This window comes from Protopterus annectens, chromosome 9.part0, assembly GCF_019279795.1.
Source record: "Protopterus annectens isolate FY-2018-M chromosome 9.part0, PAN1.0, whole genome shotgun sequence".
NCBI classification, from domain to species: Eukaryota; Metazoa; Chordata; order Ceratodontiformes; family Protopteridae; genus Protopterus; species Protopterus annectens.
Genome location: NC_056743.1, coordinates 1,122,758,375 through 1,122,776,095, shown reverse-complemented (window position 1 = coordinate 1,122,776,095; position 17,721 = coordinate 1,122,758,375). Strand labels below are relative to the sequence as shown.

The window sequence follows — 17,721 nt, the reverse complement described above, 5'->3', positions numbered from 1 at the left end:
TGTGTGTGTGTGTGTGTGTGTGTATGACAGAAAAAGAGACAGATTACAGAGGACTTGGCGTCAAGGGTTAGGGGGTAGCACACTAATTCACCATACAAGCACACAGAATATGTTCACCGTGTAAAAGGAAATGATATCAGCAAGAGAGATAAACACAGATTTAAGTAGTGATATTAAATTATCAGAACGAATGAAAGAAGGCAAGAAAACAATACCAGTAGGCAGTCAAGTAGGGCCACAAAGATGATAGAATGAAGGACAGTATTTTGGCTCTGGAATCGTTTCATTTATTAAGATATAGTAGACTAGCCGGGATGTGGCAGAGTGCATGCTAGAAAACAATTGTAAGCAGAGAAACACAAGGCAACTTATGGAAGTAATTGTATGAAACTTCTAGGCAACTGACAAAAGTTAAGAAGTCAGCAAGAAGTCATGGCATAACCTGATGAAAGAAGTTGGCGGGGTTATATGCATTGTGAGCAGGCATCAGGTCTTGTAGAGTGTGACTGGGGTAAAATAACTTTTCAGAACTGTACAGTGAGTCTGATATTTGCAGGATATATGCACAGACCATACAGGAGCCTTCCTTACTCTGAAGGTGGAAGTAAACATGCCACAAATAATCACAGTGGTGAAATAGCTATATCATATCCATTAATCAAAGAACCATGTAAGCTGGGTGAACCAAGGTGTCATTATGTGCTGTTAGTGGCTAAGATTGTATATTACAGTTCACCAAAAATAATGAATGCTCTGAATGGTTATTGTAGTACTGCATATTTTGTTAACATGGGAAATTTCTTTTGAACATTGCTCAATCATTGAACTGTAGAACTATAGAGCAGATGATGCAGTGACATTCTGTGTTGTTTAGTAGCACAAATCCAGAACACTGCACTGTATTAGCTAGATGGGGCCACATGAAAATATGTCTTAGCCTTTACTATACCTTTAGATTGTGGAGACTGACTTTACATTGTGGAGTATGTTTTCTGATAGTCTTTCTATCTTTACAGGGCATTTGTACGGATTGTAAACAAGAATCAGACCACAGAGGATATTACAAAACCATCAGAAGTACTTGCATGTATACGGGCATATATTTCCACCCTGCAATCTGTTGCACACTATGTGAATATTGATGTCTCACGACTTATAAAGAGTGTCATGTTACAGCAGACCCAGTCACAGGACAGTACTGGTGAGCCAACCATAACCACTATCTACACTAACTGGTGAGTCACCTTGATCCTTACCTGCAACTTTTTTGTAAATAGCAGAACTGTGCAATATGAGGGTACTGTCAAATCTTAGTCACTGTGCTGATTGGGGTTTGTGCCATATTATCAAATTTTCGGAATTTTGAAATTCAGATAGTCAAGACTCAATATCATACATTTGATTTTCCAAAAACTCATATGTAAAAAAAAATCTACATATTTGCAGGGAGGTAAGCTGCCTACACCCCCTGCAAATTATATATACCAACTCTGAGATGACACTACAGTGGGGAAGAGGGTAAATTCCCCTTTAAAGCATTTCTGTGTAGACAATGTCAGTGGCACAGTGAGAATCAGGGAATTTACATTTTACAAAAACTCGATAATATGATATAATTCATTGACTGACATACTCTCCATTGTTATGCAGCTTTCTCACAAAAGTATTAAATGTTTATAACTCACGTTGCGCGGCTTTTTCCTGCTGCTACACCCTTCAGTACACTGGGCACTAGCGGAGAGGAGAACTACTCGTTAGCAAATGAAGAAGTACTGCCTTATTCATATTGTCAATTAACATTGAGCTCCACCATCTTGTCTTCCTACTTTGTCTAAAGTAGAGCTAACCATTTATCCATCTTAAACTGAAATATTCATCTTTAAGATACTGTTGCAGTAATGCTGAGTGATGGGTTGTATACTGCCTTTATATCCAAGTTTAAGTGCTCCTTTCTCACGTGTCTTATATACAACCTTAGACCATGGCACATGGAGTATGTGCTAGTACTTAAGGTGTGCATGAGAGTTAAATTCCTCAGAACTTTCTTGCCACAGGGATATGATTTTTTCATGTTTTTCATGTCATCTAAGAGAAGGAAATGCCTCTTTGGTAGGCAATATGGAAGGAGAAAGGAGATTTTGCCATTAGGGATGACTGCAATTAGGGCTGCAATGAAGAGGCAAGAGGGGACTGGAATTTGCTGGAGAAAACTGGCAAAGGAACCAAGGTATTGACAGCAAATAATTAGAGAGGGAGAGGTAATAGAATGGGAAGAGACCAAGAATTTATTTGGACTATAGACTAAAGATTGCCTTCCATATTAAAGACTGATATCAGAGTATAGGCACAGAGAAAGAAATCCTTAGTGAAAGACCAGCACTGGTAGAGTTTTTGATAGAATCTAAATCAGAAGATGCTGTTAAAAAAGGGATAATTAGTAGGTCATATAAAATATTGCATGATAACTATACTCAGTCAGAGGAGGTTAGACAGGATTGGGAAGAGAGACTGGATAAGCAATTCACAAAGAAACAATGGGGGGGCATATATATGATTCCAAAATATGCAACAAAGTCTAGAAGATTTATGATCTTTCCTTGGAAGTGTTTGCATAGGCATATTGATTCCCCAAACAGACTCCAATTTTTTTTTTCCTTGGGTAAATTGCAACTGTTGGAGGTGTGATGGGTAAGAAAGAGTTAACTGGGAACATCATTTTTGGGAGTGTACTGAGTTGGCAGACTTTAAGAAATCCCTGCAGACTACTCTATCAAAAGTACTGGGTGAGAAAATTGGCGTAACTAACTAAGGAAATGATTTTTTTGAGCTGTGATACAGAATTGGAATTGTTTAGACATAGTAAGGCCTTGCTTTTTTAACTCTGGTGGCTGCCAAAAAAGCATTACTTAGAAAATGAAAATCAAAGTGTAAAGCAACTGTAGCAGAAGTAGTGAATACAGTAACAGACATAACTGGAAGGGGGTCTTAGAAAAGGGTAGGAACAAATTACACAGGAAAAATGGGAATTGTGGGAACAGTACATCCAGAACAATGTTTTGCAGGAGGAATGAGCTTTAAGGAAAGGCAGGAACTGAATGAGCTTTATAATGTTTGACAGACAATGACAAAATAGATTATAAGTGATGTATGTTTGCAACTGAAAATACATAATATGTCAATATTTTTTTTATTTTCATTTATATAAATATATGATTGTCTCTGTCATAAATGATAAATTGTTTCTTTTAAAAAAATCTATGAACTGATGATGCAAAATTAAATTAATAAACACATTTGGAGTCTTTATAGGAAGAAATCTTGAATTATTGAATGGCTAGTAAGTAAGTAAAAAATGTTAATAGCATGCACACTAATTCTTGACATATCCTGACTTATGTGCAATAAAATTACATAAATCCATGAAGTCTAGCTTTTACATTAATGCACAGTTTTAGTAACAAATGTGTTAATGGATAGGAGATAGCAAAATGGAAAAAAATACAATACTTGAATATATTATTGAAGATGTCACTTTGTAATTCAACATCCTTCAGCATACATCACAACAACCTAGTCAAACAGGCAGAGAAATTGATCCTCTTCTTATAATGTCAGAAAAGATGTGGTGAATTAGCTTAAAATAATGTTTATTGTAGGACCCATTGCATTCTACAGTAGTATTGTAAAGAGTTTAGATAGAATAGCTACAATGGAAACGTATCATAAAATCTCTTATCACGTTAGATGTATCTGTGAAATAACTTAGAAAACATCTCTTTTAGCAATGGGATCAGAGTCAGTTGATGGTTTCTTAAACAGAATGGCATCTTCATTTGATATTGGAAGAAGAATTGAGCTTTTGGCAAGAGAGAGCTTCCTTCTTAGAATCACTTCTACATATTTCAGAGGACCAAAATAACTCAGCTCTATCTGGAAGTTCCCTGTTAATAGCTTCATGGGTACTCAGTGGCAAAACTCTGTCATCTCTAGTTACAGCAAACAGCTGCAGAGTGAGAATTGTTGCTTCTTCTGTTTCCTAGACAGTGTTGTGCAGTGGGACACAATTTGCAGTCTAGCAGCTTCACATCTGAAAAACTGAATCAGGCAAATCACATAAGCAACACATCACCCAGCTACCAGCTGGTTAGTAATAAGTTACTGCAGTGATAATTTATTCAAAGAATACTTTGTAGGTCATGGCCATGCAGAAGGAGATCATAAAACAAAATTTACAAACATTTTAGTGTACTACTCTAGAATGCAGCAGATCTAAATGGCCTGCATGCCACAGCCAAATATTTGCCCAGTTTTGTCCTTTGCTTGTGCAGTACATAGTAGGTATGACCTTCTTGTAGCCAGCATCAGGACATGTGTGAAAAACGAACAGCTAAAGCAGGCAGGCCCATCTCTACAAAGGGAAATAACATAGGTGGGCTGGTCAGGGGCCCTTGTCAGCTATGATCCGGGACAGACATACAGACAAACAGAATCATGAACTTATATCCAGATGAAAAAAAGCACACTTGCCAAGGGTCACAATGTGTGTTTAGAGATTAATAAGGTGAATGCATATGACCACTTTGTAATATTATGGAAATAATGGGATATATATATATATATATATATATATATATATATATATATATATATATATATATATATATATATATAGATATGTAAAACTGATGAGGATAATGGATCTGTAATTGCCTGGACCCATGGTTAAGCCACCATTGATTAGTAGGATCACTGTGACATTTCTCCACACATTAGGTATATAAACTGTGGTGAAACTGAGGTTACAAAGGATATGGAGAGGCCCAGCCAAGCTGAATTATTAACTATCAAATAGACCACCTCATCAGGGACATTTGATGTGAAGTTTTTCAGCTTTGGAAAAGAAAGACAAACATTGATACATGGTAATTTTAAAGGTGGATGTGTAGGGGGATGGGAGAATAACTGAGTAGATGAGGGGCTGTATAGTTGGAGATAAATGAATTTGCTTGGATATTAGCTATTTCCCTGACATCACAGTAGTTGGTAGTATTATTGCAAAGAAGCTCAGAATGTAGTTTGATCTTACTTCCAAATGTCCTGACATAGCTGAAGAAGCATTTATAGTTACATTTGTAGAAAGTGGCTACTTTGAGTTCATATACTCATCTTTATACTTTCTAACAGCACATGAGCTCAGAAGGGCTGGACTCTGCCCTCCTGAGCTGGGAATTTCTGGTTAAAGGCTTATAGTGCCTGCATATTTGAACTGTTTCTTACTGAAATTGGTACACCTTGTTTACTGTAGCATAGACTAGATCCAGGCCTGCTGAATCTAGCTTTGTTTGTATGCTTGTTGTTTGTTTGCTTGTTATTTCCCTGAAATGCTAATTCCACCTAAAATGCGGCTTTTCAGCACTTCTGTGGATCCCTAATGATATCTGCATTGCTTACTGTACTTATTTCCTTGTTTCACTTGAAAGAAAGTTACTGTTTGTCGTTTTTGCATTTAAGTTACCTGTAACACATTGCATTTAAGTTACCTGGCACTTGCTCACTAAAGCAATTATATAAGTCAGCAATAAAAAATTAAAAGCACTACACCCTCACAAACTCCCCTGGAGTACCTTGCTCCCCATTGGCCCTTTTTTTCAATTATAAAGGAATTCCCAATACTATTCTAGTATGTCCAAAGGTCAGTTGTCAATCTCCTCTCCGGTCCAGCTGGTGAATCTGGAAATCTTGAGGCAATGTTACAACTGCCTCATGTACACAGACAACCCTCTCCTCCTCCCAACAAATTCCAACACATGTGAGAGATGCAACCATATAGCCAAACTGGAGGCTAAGCTCTCTCAACTCAGTACTGGCGTAACCAGTCAGGAGGAGAAGGAAACCACACTCACTACAATTCCAGTCTCACATAGACCTACCATGACAGCAAACCAAACACATAAACACACAAAAACATACTCGGAGGCTCTAAATAAAAATCTGCCTAAGCAGCAGAGACCTCCAAAGCAGACACCCAAGCAACCGCTACCCCAAAACAAAACACTTGCAACACATAGCTCACAAAGCCAGTGTGCCGAACAGTTACAGCCCTTAAGGCTAAACAACACACCTGATACACTTGTAATAGGTGACTCTATTGTCAGGCACACTGACGTCCCGCTCACCAGGCTGAACAAGGAGAAGGTCACGGTGAGCTGCCTGTCGGGTGCTAGGATCCGCCACATAACACAACCACTCAGGTCACTCCAAGGCAAGTACAAATATGACTCAGTCATTGTCCATGCTGGTGTGAATGACCTGAGATGTACCTTCCTGGACTACATGAAAAGAGACATAGAGGAGCTCTATGAGCATGTAGACCAGGCTGGTATGACCCTGACCTTGAGCAGCATCTTACCCTCACCAAGAACGATGCCACAATATGAAGACAAGATGATCAATTTCAACAATTGGCTTAAGTATTGGTGTCATTCAAAGGGGATCCAATCTCTGTCAGCCTGGGATGACATGCTCGACAAGCCACGATGCTTCACTAGGGACGGCTTGCACCTGTCACCCCTGGGCTTTCGGATATTGGCAAAACCCCCATAGTGCCTTTTTTAGGCAAGGCTCAAAAGACAAACCCATAGGTATCACAAGGGATAAGAAACTAAGAGTAATGCTACTCAATGCCAGAAGTATAAACCTCAAGAGGCACACACTCGAAACTCTCCTTAGCATGGAGAACATCGATATCTATGCAGTAACAGAAACATGGTTCAAGGCTCCCGAGAGCACCCCAGCACTACCAGGTTATACCTCGTACCATGCTTTTCGGCCCCAAAACTTGGACCGAACCACAAAAGGAGGGGGAGTATCAATATTCGTCAAAGATACTCACACCTCCAGGTTGGTGGCACAGCACAAAGCATCAGAGACTATCCATGTGCAACTAACAGTGGGTAAAACTGCCTTCCAGTTTATAGCCTGCTACAGACTACCCTCCCAAACCCAGGAACCCCACTCGGCCTTCCTGAGAACACTGGAAAATATTAAGGTCTCTCCAAACACCATTATATTGGGTGACTTCAACTACCCAAACATAGACTGGGAGCATTACTCTAGCTCCAACACCCTAGCCCAAAGGTTCCTAGAATTTATAAACTCAAATGCTATGGAACAACTTGTGACCACTTCCACAAGCGGGGAAAACATACTGGACCTGATCATCACCAACATGGGGACTCTATGCTCCAGACCAGAAGTGTATCCCTCACTGGTAAGATCAGACCATAAACTAATCTCACTGGATATTCACATCCTGACCCCATCCCCTGCCCAGAAATCCACAGTGAAAAACTTCTCTAAAGCAAATTTCACACTCCTCAAAACCGAGGTGGAATCCTTCAAAGTCCCCGGCCCTGTGGAAAATATGGCCCAGACCGCAGAATCCTTTATAAACGCATTCTATGAACACCTACAGGAATGCATGGATCATGCAATCCCAAATAAAACCAAGACCCAATCCTCCAAAGGCAGACATCCTGTCTGGTGGACCACAGCCATAAACAAACTATACAATAGAAGGAGGAAGCTACTACATGATAGAGCAAAATCCCAAAAAGGGAAGGCATCTCTGATCAGTATTAGTAAAAAACTATGGGCACTCCTAAAATCATCTAAGGCCAGCTTTGAGAGAAAAGTTGCACAGGACACTAAGGATAATCACAAGGCTTTCTTTAGTTATGTTAGGAACCTGGGTGGGAATTCCCAGATATGCTCAGAATTAGTCCAAAATGACAAAAAATACACCAAACCCACATTCATTGCCAACATCCTAGCTGACAGGTTCAGCGCAAACTTCTCCCCCCCTCCCCACCAAAAGGGTAAATATCTATCCCAGCAGAGTGCTGCCCCCCTGACATCTCAGATGCTCAGGTAAGAGCCACCCTCTCCAAAGCAAAAAACACAGCATCAATGGGACCAGACGGTGTCCCAGGCTGCGTCCTACATGAACTCCAAGAAGAGCTAAACCCAAACATAAAACTACTGTTCAATCTCAGCCTTACTACAGGATATGTACCCAAAGAGTGGCGTACAGCAACAGTGGTCCCTCTCCACAAAGGTGGTGCCACAACAGATCCTGGAAACTATCGCCCTATAAGCCTGACTAGCTTGGTCTGCAAAGCTATGGAAAGGATCATCATGGACCTCATAAATAAAGATATTGGGGACCAACAGACACTGGATCCTACCCAGTTCGGCTTTGTTAAGGGCTGGTCCTGCCTCTTAAACCTGGTCGATTTCTTTGAAACAGTCACCAAGGCCATTGACAAGGGGAAGGTGGTCCACACAGCCTACCTGGACCTCACAAAAGCCTTCGATACAATACCCCACTCGGGCATTATAGATAAGCTAACCAGCTTAAATATAAACCCCTATGTCACTAGATGGGTTGCAAACTGGCTCAAGGACAGAACCCACATGGTTAGAATTGCTGAAGCCATGTCAGACTCCAAACCAGTTACAAGTGGCGTACCACAAGGCTCAGTCCTGGGACCTCTCTTGTTCGGTATATATTTCTCGGAGGTACAGGCCAACACGGAAGGACTGTGGCTGACCAAGTTCACAGATGACTGCAAACTGGGTGCCATAATCGACTCTCCAGCCGACACAAGCATCCTCCAAAAGGGCCTCATAGAAACAGACAACTCGTGCCAGAGCCATGGCCTCAAGCTAAACGCCAAAAAGTGTATAGTCATCCCCTTTGGCAAAAACAAAGTGCCCACAAATTACCACATAGGTGGTAATCCATTAAGTACAGAAGAAGTAATTAGGGACCTGGGGACCCAAGTTGATAGCAATCTCTCATTTGACAACCATGTGGCCAAAGTGGTTAGAAAAACATTTTATACAGCCCACCTAATCATGAAGGGATTCACATCTAGATCAGGGGAGGTCATCGTGCCTCTTTACTCATCCCTCATCAGGCCCATAATTGAGTACAATGCCCCTTTTCGGATGTACCTTACCAGACACCTGCAGCAACTGGAAAGACCCCAAAAGTACCTCACCAAGAGGATCAAAGGGCTCAAAGAGATGCCATATGCTGCCCAGTTAAAGAAACTCCAGCTCTACTCAGTGGCATACCGCCTGCTCAGAAGCGATCTGTGCCTGACGTATAAAGCCATGTCCAACCCGGAATTAATGGACATGCTGCACCTCAGAAAATCCAAATCCCATCGAGCTATGCGCTTGAGAGACTTGAACCTCAGCACTGAAATAAATAGGACATGCTGGAGGGACAGATTCATAACCCAGAGGCTCCCTTCACTCTGGAATAAAATCCCAGTCCAGGTTAGGCAGAGTCCCTCATTGACTCTCTTCAAGAGGAATCTTGATGAGTGGATGGGAGATCGTAGGTTTACCCCAGGTATCATTTCTGTGTCACTGTTAGACAGAGGCACAGTATACTAACCTCGAAAAAGGGCATAGCAAAATTAATTTAAACTGGGTGGCGAAAGCCAAACACACTCTGGCTAGGCTTATAAATGCCCTAGGGCAGATAGCCTAGTATGAACCTATGAACCTATTTAAAATTTTTGCTGTTTTTTGTTTTAGTGCTTTCTTGTTGTTAGAAGATTGAAATTTGTTTTCTTTTCTTTAAAAATTTATTCATGGATATTCTAGCATAAAGGTTCATTCCTAAATTCCATACCATATTAGAGGTGCATATGGAAGGTCTTCTCAACCAAGCTATTTAGGCATAAGTAGAAATGGTGTGGGTGACAGCTTTGGTGATGGGGTCAGTAGCTAGGGGTTACTTTGGAATTTATTCAGATCATGAGTGAGTTGTAGCAGGTTTTTTATGTGATATCTATAAAGACGGTATTCGTAGTGCAGTTACCACTGATTTTTTGGTCAGATTTGGCTAGATAGAAACAGATACTGGATAGGCAACAAACAGAAACAATATTCATGAGATATTCATTGATGATATTGTGGCCCCTATGTGAAGCTTGACAATTTGCCCAAAAAAGTTGAGATCTACATCACTTGATTGAAACACCAGTTTAGTGAATATCTATTCCTTAACCCCTATTCAGCAAACTACCCTTTTATCGAACAATCAACTCAGCAAATGTTTTCCCAGGGCACTAATTTAGTAGGCCAACATACCGAGTGATACACACAGCAGTATAACAAACCCACCAAACTGGGGGCTACTCTCCCCCACTCCCCTAATTGTATATACTAACTCTGAGATCGCACTACAGTCGTGAAAAGGGCAAATTTTCACATGCTGGCTAACTAACTCAGTGCCCCTGGGAAACACATTTTGCTGATTTGTGCATTCGATAAAAGGACATTCGCTGAATAGGGGTCGATGAATACGTATTTACTGAATTGGTGTTTTGATCAAGTGGTATAGACCCAAAAGATGGTATTAACAAAGTCAAGAATGTACTGTGTACATACTTGCTATTGTTGTATAGTTTCCCAAATGATAGTTGGTTTGTTAGAGCCACCTAAGAGAATAGTGATGGGATGGATAGCGATTTTATCAAAATCATTTAGGTAATTATTTTAGTCATCATGAGACATGGAAGGTGATATAAATCTAGAAAGTATGTAGTAGTTAGATTTATTTAGTGAAGCTTGAACTTCTAGAAGTTGTAGAGAGGGATCATGAAAGATTTGACCATGGGGGATTTACATTGATATAACAGTGTCCTTGATAAATACAAATTCTCTCCCACAGTTTTCAGTAGATCTGAAGGCACAATAAGGTGCTAAATGCAGATGTACAAGTAGTGTTCAGTACAGTGAAACCAAGTCTGTGCAATTACACATATATGCTCATATGTTATGAAGGTCATACGTTTTGTTATATTTTTGTTTATATTTCTAGCATTGAGTGGAGCCACCTTGATATAAACTGACTTAGAATTTAATAATGGACTCTGTGTCTAATTGGATTGTTGCCCAGGTCATTATTTGGGGGCACCCTAGTTTTATATAGTTTATATAGGAGTGGTAAACATCCCACACCTCCAGTTCTGTGAAGCTTCTGTAAGAGGTAGTCACCAATATATGTCTGGAGTAATCATGTTACTAAATTTTACTAGATGACTTGAACCTGAATTAGTGTGAAACTGTGCAGGAAACTTCGGAAAGAAGTTTTGTCCTTCATGGCTTCACCAAGATGGGTTAATCCCCCACAAGACCAATCACTGGTAATAGTAATGACAGTATATCAGACATAATTTAACTAAAAGCTCATTGAGATGTAAAAAGGTTCTAGTATTAGTTAATTCTTTAAGTGGCCCATTGGTTATTTAAACCATTCAGTATATTGTAAAATATTTTACTACATTGAGAGCTATAATGTAGAAAGGTTCTGGTATTAGTTAATTCTTTAAGTGACCCATTGGCTATTTAAGCCATTCAGTATATTGTAAAATATTTTACTACTGTGAGAGCTATAATGTAGAAAGGTTCTGGTATTAGTTAATTCTTTAAGTGACCCATTGGCTATTTAAGCCATTCAGTATATTGTAAAATATTTTACTACAGTGAGAGCTATAGGTCTCAGTTCAAATTCCATTGTCACAAAGTGCTATGAACACTATATTGCAGACTTGATAAAAAGTGATGAGAGAAGCATAATACTGTCAGATATTTTTTAATCAAGTTTAAGGAAAGTAGATTTACCCTTACAAGTATTTTGATTTGCATAAAACAGATAGCAAAGCATGTGACAATGGTGTTATCAGCTATACTAATAAATTTAGCTCTTGCCAAGGATTTTAATACATTATTGCATACAGTGATTATTGATAGTTTACCAGCAGGCGAAGTCAATCAATCCCTTATAACATGAATAGAAAATTGATAAGTGTAAGGAAACAGAGGTACTAGTATTTTATTTGATTGTTCATCAGGCTTCAGTCTTTGGGCTAGTTCTTTTTAGCCTTGTGTTTTCTAACTTTCCAACTGCAGTTGAATACTTGATTTTCTAGTATGTGGATGATTATAAAAGAGGACATTTTCATGTCATCTGAGGGCTTAACTGAAGCAAACTGATGTGTTGATAAAATTCAGATATAAGAAAACCAACACGGACTGAAGCTCAGTGTATACAAATGTGAAACAATGTTTATACAGTGTTTCACATTTCTATATATGGATAGATTATGAAATCACATTAGTCAATTAGCATATGTCTGAGGTTATGCAAATGAGGGACCTCGACGTAGTAGATATTTATAAGCTGATGTTTAAGGAAAATGCTTCATCCATTTAAAGCCACCAAACCTTTCAGAATGGTAGGTCTGTTATTTAGCACTGCAAGTACCCGGGAATGTCAGTGTTATATGTTTAACTATACAATCTGTCCAGTATTAGAACATAATTCACCACTGGTTTTATCAATGTTTCACTGAAACAAAGCTTGCTGAAGCTTCAGACAGATGAATCAAACTGGATGAAGTTCTAACAGGAGAAAGGAATCAATAAAAAGTATTTTTTGCAACATGGTATGCCATACAACCCCTATGTGGGTTCTCCCCTCTCACTCCCCCTACTTATATATTAACTCCACAGTTGTACAGCTGGAGAGAGAGATAGTGAGAGGGGGCAACCAGCAAAACATTCTTTTTTTTTTTTTAAACAAGTTTATTGTTTTAACATACAAGAGAAATATCATAACAATTTTATACAAGCAATTAAAATAGATATGATTATAACATTCAACAAAACAACCAAAGTATTAACAAAGACATCCACTACAATCAGATCAATTAATTAAACTAAAATACCATGCTATTGAAGTTAAGATTTTTTTAACAGGTTTTGTAAATTATCCCATACAATATAATAAGATGTTTTCCTAGTTGTTCTTGACCTTATTGTGTTTATTTCCATATGGCACACTATATTCATAACATTTTTAAATTCATTGAATGAAGGAGGTGTATCTGAAATCCAATTTCTGGTTATTATTTTCCTAGCCACTGCTAGAATAGACCATAACAAGGGAAGCTTAATCTTTTTAACACTTTGAGGTACAGGTGTGTTGAATAATATAAGAGATTTAGAAATAATGAAATTATCTGTAAAAAGAGCCTGCAAAAATTCATTAATTGACTTCCAATATTCTTTCAATGTTATACAGTCATAAAACATATGAGCCCAGCCAGCATTAATTTCTACATTACATCTTTTACATAGATTATCTTTATTTATTTTATTCATCAACAAAGGTGTATAAAAAGATCTATGTAAAAATTTCCATGTAAAAAGTCTCCAGACAATGGAAGACGTAGTTTTGTAGGCAGATTCCAATATATATTGTTTATCTTGTTGATTTGGTGGGTCCCCATTAATGGAAGTGAAATAATTCCAGTAGGTATCTACACTGTAAAAAGTTTCTTGTCTGATAATTTTATGTATGTATGAAAGCTTTCCTTTATCAGAAACTTTATGTTGTAAATTTAATATCAAGTAATCAATCAGTGTTGGAATAGATTCTTTAATTGTTATAGACATTAGATCTATTTTATCAATGAGATGTTGTCTAAAGGTCTGAACCTCTAACCAGCAAGTTTCTCTTAGATCAAATTCTTGTTTTAAGAAATCTAGATTTTTAACTTTATTATCAGATATCAACTGATACCAGTATTTTAGATCATTATCTATAGCTAAATGGGTTCCTTCAGAAGTAGATGACAAAAGCATACCCCGAGTATACATTATAGGGAATATAATAAAATTCCATTCCCTATATTTAGGATGCATGAATATAAAGTTACGATAGCTAATAATAATGTTTAATGGGTAACTAACTATATGTTTAGGTGTAATAGGTGAAGTACAAAATTCCTTTAGTAACCATAACATGGAGTTATTTACAATCATATTTTTATGTGTTAAGGAGATTTTCATGAAGTGCATACTAATTAGCTCCCAGTAATCTTTCCATTTTGCAACATATGACTGATCTATTAATAAAGTAATAACTTTTACAATAGAAGAGATAGTATATAAATTAAAGTCTGGAAAAGAAATACCCCCTTGAGACCAGCTATTAGTATGTTTCTTTAATGCAATCCTAGGTCTATTAGGTGCCCATAGGAAATTTAACATTAGTGTATTCAGTTTTTTGATAATTATTTTTGTAGGTGGAAGTATTATTGATTGTATTAAGTATAAAATCTTGAGGAATATTATCATTTTAATAATTGTACGTCTCTCTTCCATAGTAAAAAACATATTATTCCAGGTATTAAAAAGATTTTGTATATTAAGAAAACAGGTATTATAATTATTATATATAATAGATTTAATATCTTTAGATAATATTATACCTAAATAAGTTATCTGACCTGAATTTGGTACATATTTAGTAAAATCACTAATGAGAATATTTTTTCATTTATATATAGGTAGTATTTTAGTTTTTTCTTCATTGAATATTAAACCAGAAATACTTTTAAAATTCATCATTTTATCAAATAGAGACTGCATAGAAGAATTAGATCCTGCTGATGTAATTAGAACATCATCTGCAAAAAGTTGAATTTTAGATGTTGTATTTTCATCTATTTCAAAACCCTCTATGTCAGTACTGTTTCTGATCAAATTAGCCCAAGGCTCCATTATTAAAATGAATAATAGTGGAGAGTGGACACCCTTGTTTTGTACCTTTAAAAATGGATATTTTTTGTGAGACATATGTTCCTACCTTAATATAAGCCAATGTTCCTTTGTATAAATGCTCACTTAGATTTACAAATGCATCTGAGAAGTTTGTGCACTTCAGTAAGGTAAACAGATAGTCCCAACTTACTGAATCAAATGCTGAACTTATATCAAGACTAATAAGTGTTAAATCTTTCTTTTTCCTATTTGCAAAATCAATTAATGTTAGAGTTCTCCTTATATTATCAAAAGTATTTCTATTTACAATGAAGCCTGTCTGATCTATATCTATAATGCCAGTGATGATTGTCTTCAATCTATCAGCAAAAATACTCATAAACATTTTATAATCAACATTAAGTAATGAGATGGGTCGATATGAAGTACATCTAGCTGGATCTTTATTAGGTTTTAAAATTGGTGAAATAAATGTATATTGCCAAGATGGGGGGGGTTATTAGCTCATTTTGGGCCAAAATAAAAACCTTATGTATTAATGAATATGTACTTTTAGAAAGGATTTTATATTTCTCTGGTATAATACCATCATTACCCGGTGCTTTGTTTTATTTAAGCTTGTTTATTTGTGTAACAACCTCTGTATATGAAATACTTTTGTCCAATAGTTTAATCTGTTGTTTATTAAGCTTTTTATTCATGTTTGTGGTTATAAACTCCTTTATTTTATCTTTAGGTTCCATGTTAATGTTATTATGGTTAATTTTGTGAAAGTGATTTCTAAATTCATCTAGTATTTCTGGTAGACTAGAAACATTCTTCTTTTTCCTTAGAGAAAAGATTTCTTTGATATGATTTTGTTTATTCAACCTTTTTGTTTTATTTTTAAGTCTATGTAAGTATTTGGGGCTTATTGAGTAAGACAAAAACTTGTATTTCTCTAGAGTTATTTTAACTTTATGAGTTAAAATTTCTTTGTATTTCTCATTTAGTTTGTTTATTTCTTCAATGATTTTCTTATCCATAATATTTTCTTTATTATTATGTTTATAAGAGTCTAATTTACTTTGAATATCTAACAATTCCTTATCCCAAGATTTCCTTTTATTATTATACCATCTGATACTTTGTCCATATAGATATGATTTTAAGGCATCCCAAACATAGACAATGGAGACTTCAGGAGTATTATTTATATCTAGAAAATGTTGTACTTCTGAAAGTATATATTCTTTATAGTCTTTTAGTTGAGTTAAGTATGCTGGTATCCTTTTGATCTGAACATTGTGAGTATTTTTTATCATGAACTCAAAAACAATTGAATTATGATCAGATATAGGACATGAAATGATTTTGGAATTAATTAAATCTGTTACCATCTGGTTAGAAATAAAGACCCTATCTATTTTTGAATAAGTTTTGTATCTGTTAGAAAAAAGGTGTATGGTAATGATTTTGAATCTATCTGATTATTAATATCATTTAAATGATAAGAATTAGCAAAATCATTTAAATGTTTTGCATTAGATGTAATTTTCCTTTTCCTATAGTGGTAGTGTCACTTTCATGTAGTATACAATTGAAGTCACCAGCTAAAATAATATCTCCTATAGAGAATGATATGATCTTATCAAGATGGTGTTTCACTGTATTAATACCAATTCCAGGTATCCAATATACATTAAATAATGTATAAGTCTTCCCATTAATTTGTATTGTAACCATACAAAACATTCCTTTATCATCCTGATAAGACTTAATAGTTTTAGGAATGGGCATACTTTTATTCCATAAAATAGCCACTCCTCTTTTTTTCTGAGTGTGCTCTGAACTAACCAATACTGTATATTTGTTTGTGGCTAGTTTATCAATATCTTTTTCAAGAGATGAGTTTCTTGAAGGAAGACTAAGTTGGCCTTATGTAAATTAATGTATCTTATTAGGCTTGCCCTTTTACACGGATTATTCAATCCATTAATGTTTAAAGAAATTCCTTTTAGAGATGTCATTTGGCTTTTTTAAAACATAAGAATCTTATGATCAAAATAACAATTAACAAAATAAGTAATGTTACATCTCCTTCTTTAGGTGTACCTTTAAATATAGCTGTATTTATTGAATCTCTTATGGGATTTTGTATAAGATTAAATTTTGTTTGTAGTGACAATGAGTTTTTAAAATGTATTGTGGATGTCAGAACTATATACATACAACAATGAACAAGAGAAAATAATGTAAGGATTAAACCTTGCACCCAGCCTGGAGTTAAAAACTCCAACTTAGAGTAGTATATACCACTCAAGTTAACCCCCTACCCTAAGCAGCAGTACCTCAGCTACCACCTTATCAATTTAATACTAGTTATATTTAACATTAAATTAACAACTTTCAATTAGATTATCTAGCAAGACAAAACTACACATTTGATAAAACAGCATCATATAAACTAAGATAAACTTTTTTAAAAACTATTCATACTACTATATACATCTAATTAATATAATACATTTGTATTCAAATAGCATTCAAATAAACTCGATATTAGGAACCAAGAGGAGAGAGAGAAATAAAAGATGTGAGAGAGGGAGAGAGAGTGAAAGAAAAAAAAAAAAAAAAGGGAGGGCATATTTACATATTAATTTATTCAAAGTTTGTAAAAATAAGTTCTAATATTCATTTAAATCAAAAACTTTGGCTAATATGGTTCAGACATTACATATATTAAGATGCATCTATTTTCTGTCATGTAAATGCAGTTAACAGCTTCCAAAAAAACTTGAATTACTTGTATCTGAGCTTTTTCCCATACTTATTATTGTCAGTAGAATAAAATATTATATTTATAGAAATTGTTATAAATCATACTGCATAGTTATGTAAATTCTCAGAAACACTTGCATTATTGTAAAGAAAGCCATCTGTATTTTGTATATCTATACTGCTGCTTTAAAATATATCACATGACAACTTCTTCCAGAATAGAGTCATAAAGTTATTTATGTTTGTCAATCAGATAAATCAAATGAGTTATAGTAATGTATATGTTTAAATCATAAGTTTTTAACATAA

The 17,721-nt window shown here is 36.0% G+C and overlaps 1 protein-coding gene across 2 annotated transcripts in view; it reads left to right on the top strand.

The window, feature by feature from the left end:
* The window catches only part of NCKAP1L (NCK associated protein 1 like), a 1,498,172-nt gene that overhangs the window by 976,175 nt on the left and 504,276 nt on the right, over positions 1 to 17,721 (top strand). For both annotated transcript variants that reach the window (XM_044083976.1, XM_044083975.1), the window contains one exon: positions 1,017 to 1,235. In XM_044083976.1, coding sequence (XP_043939911.1) covers positions 1,017 to 1,235 — 219 coding nt within the window. The remainder of the gene's footprint in view (positions 1 to 1,016; positions 1,236 to 17,721) is intronic.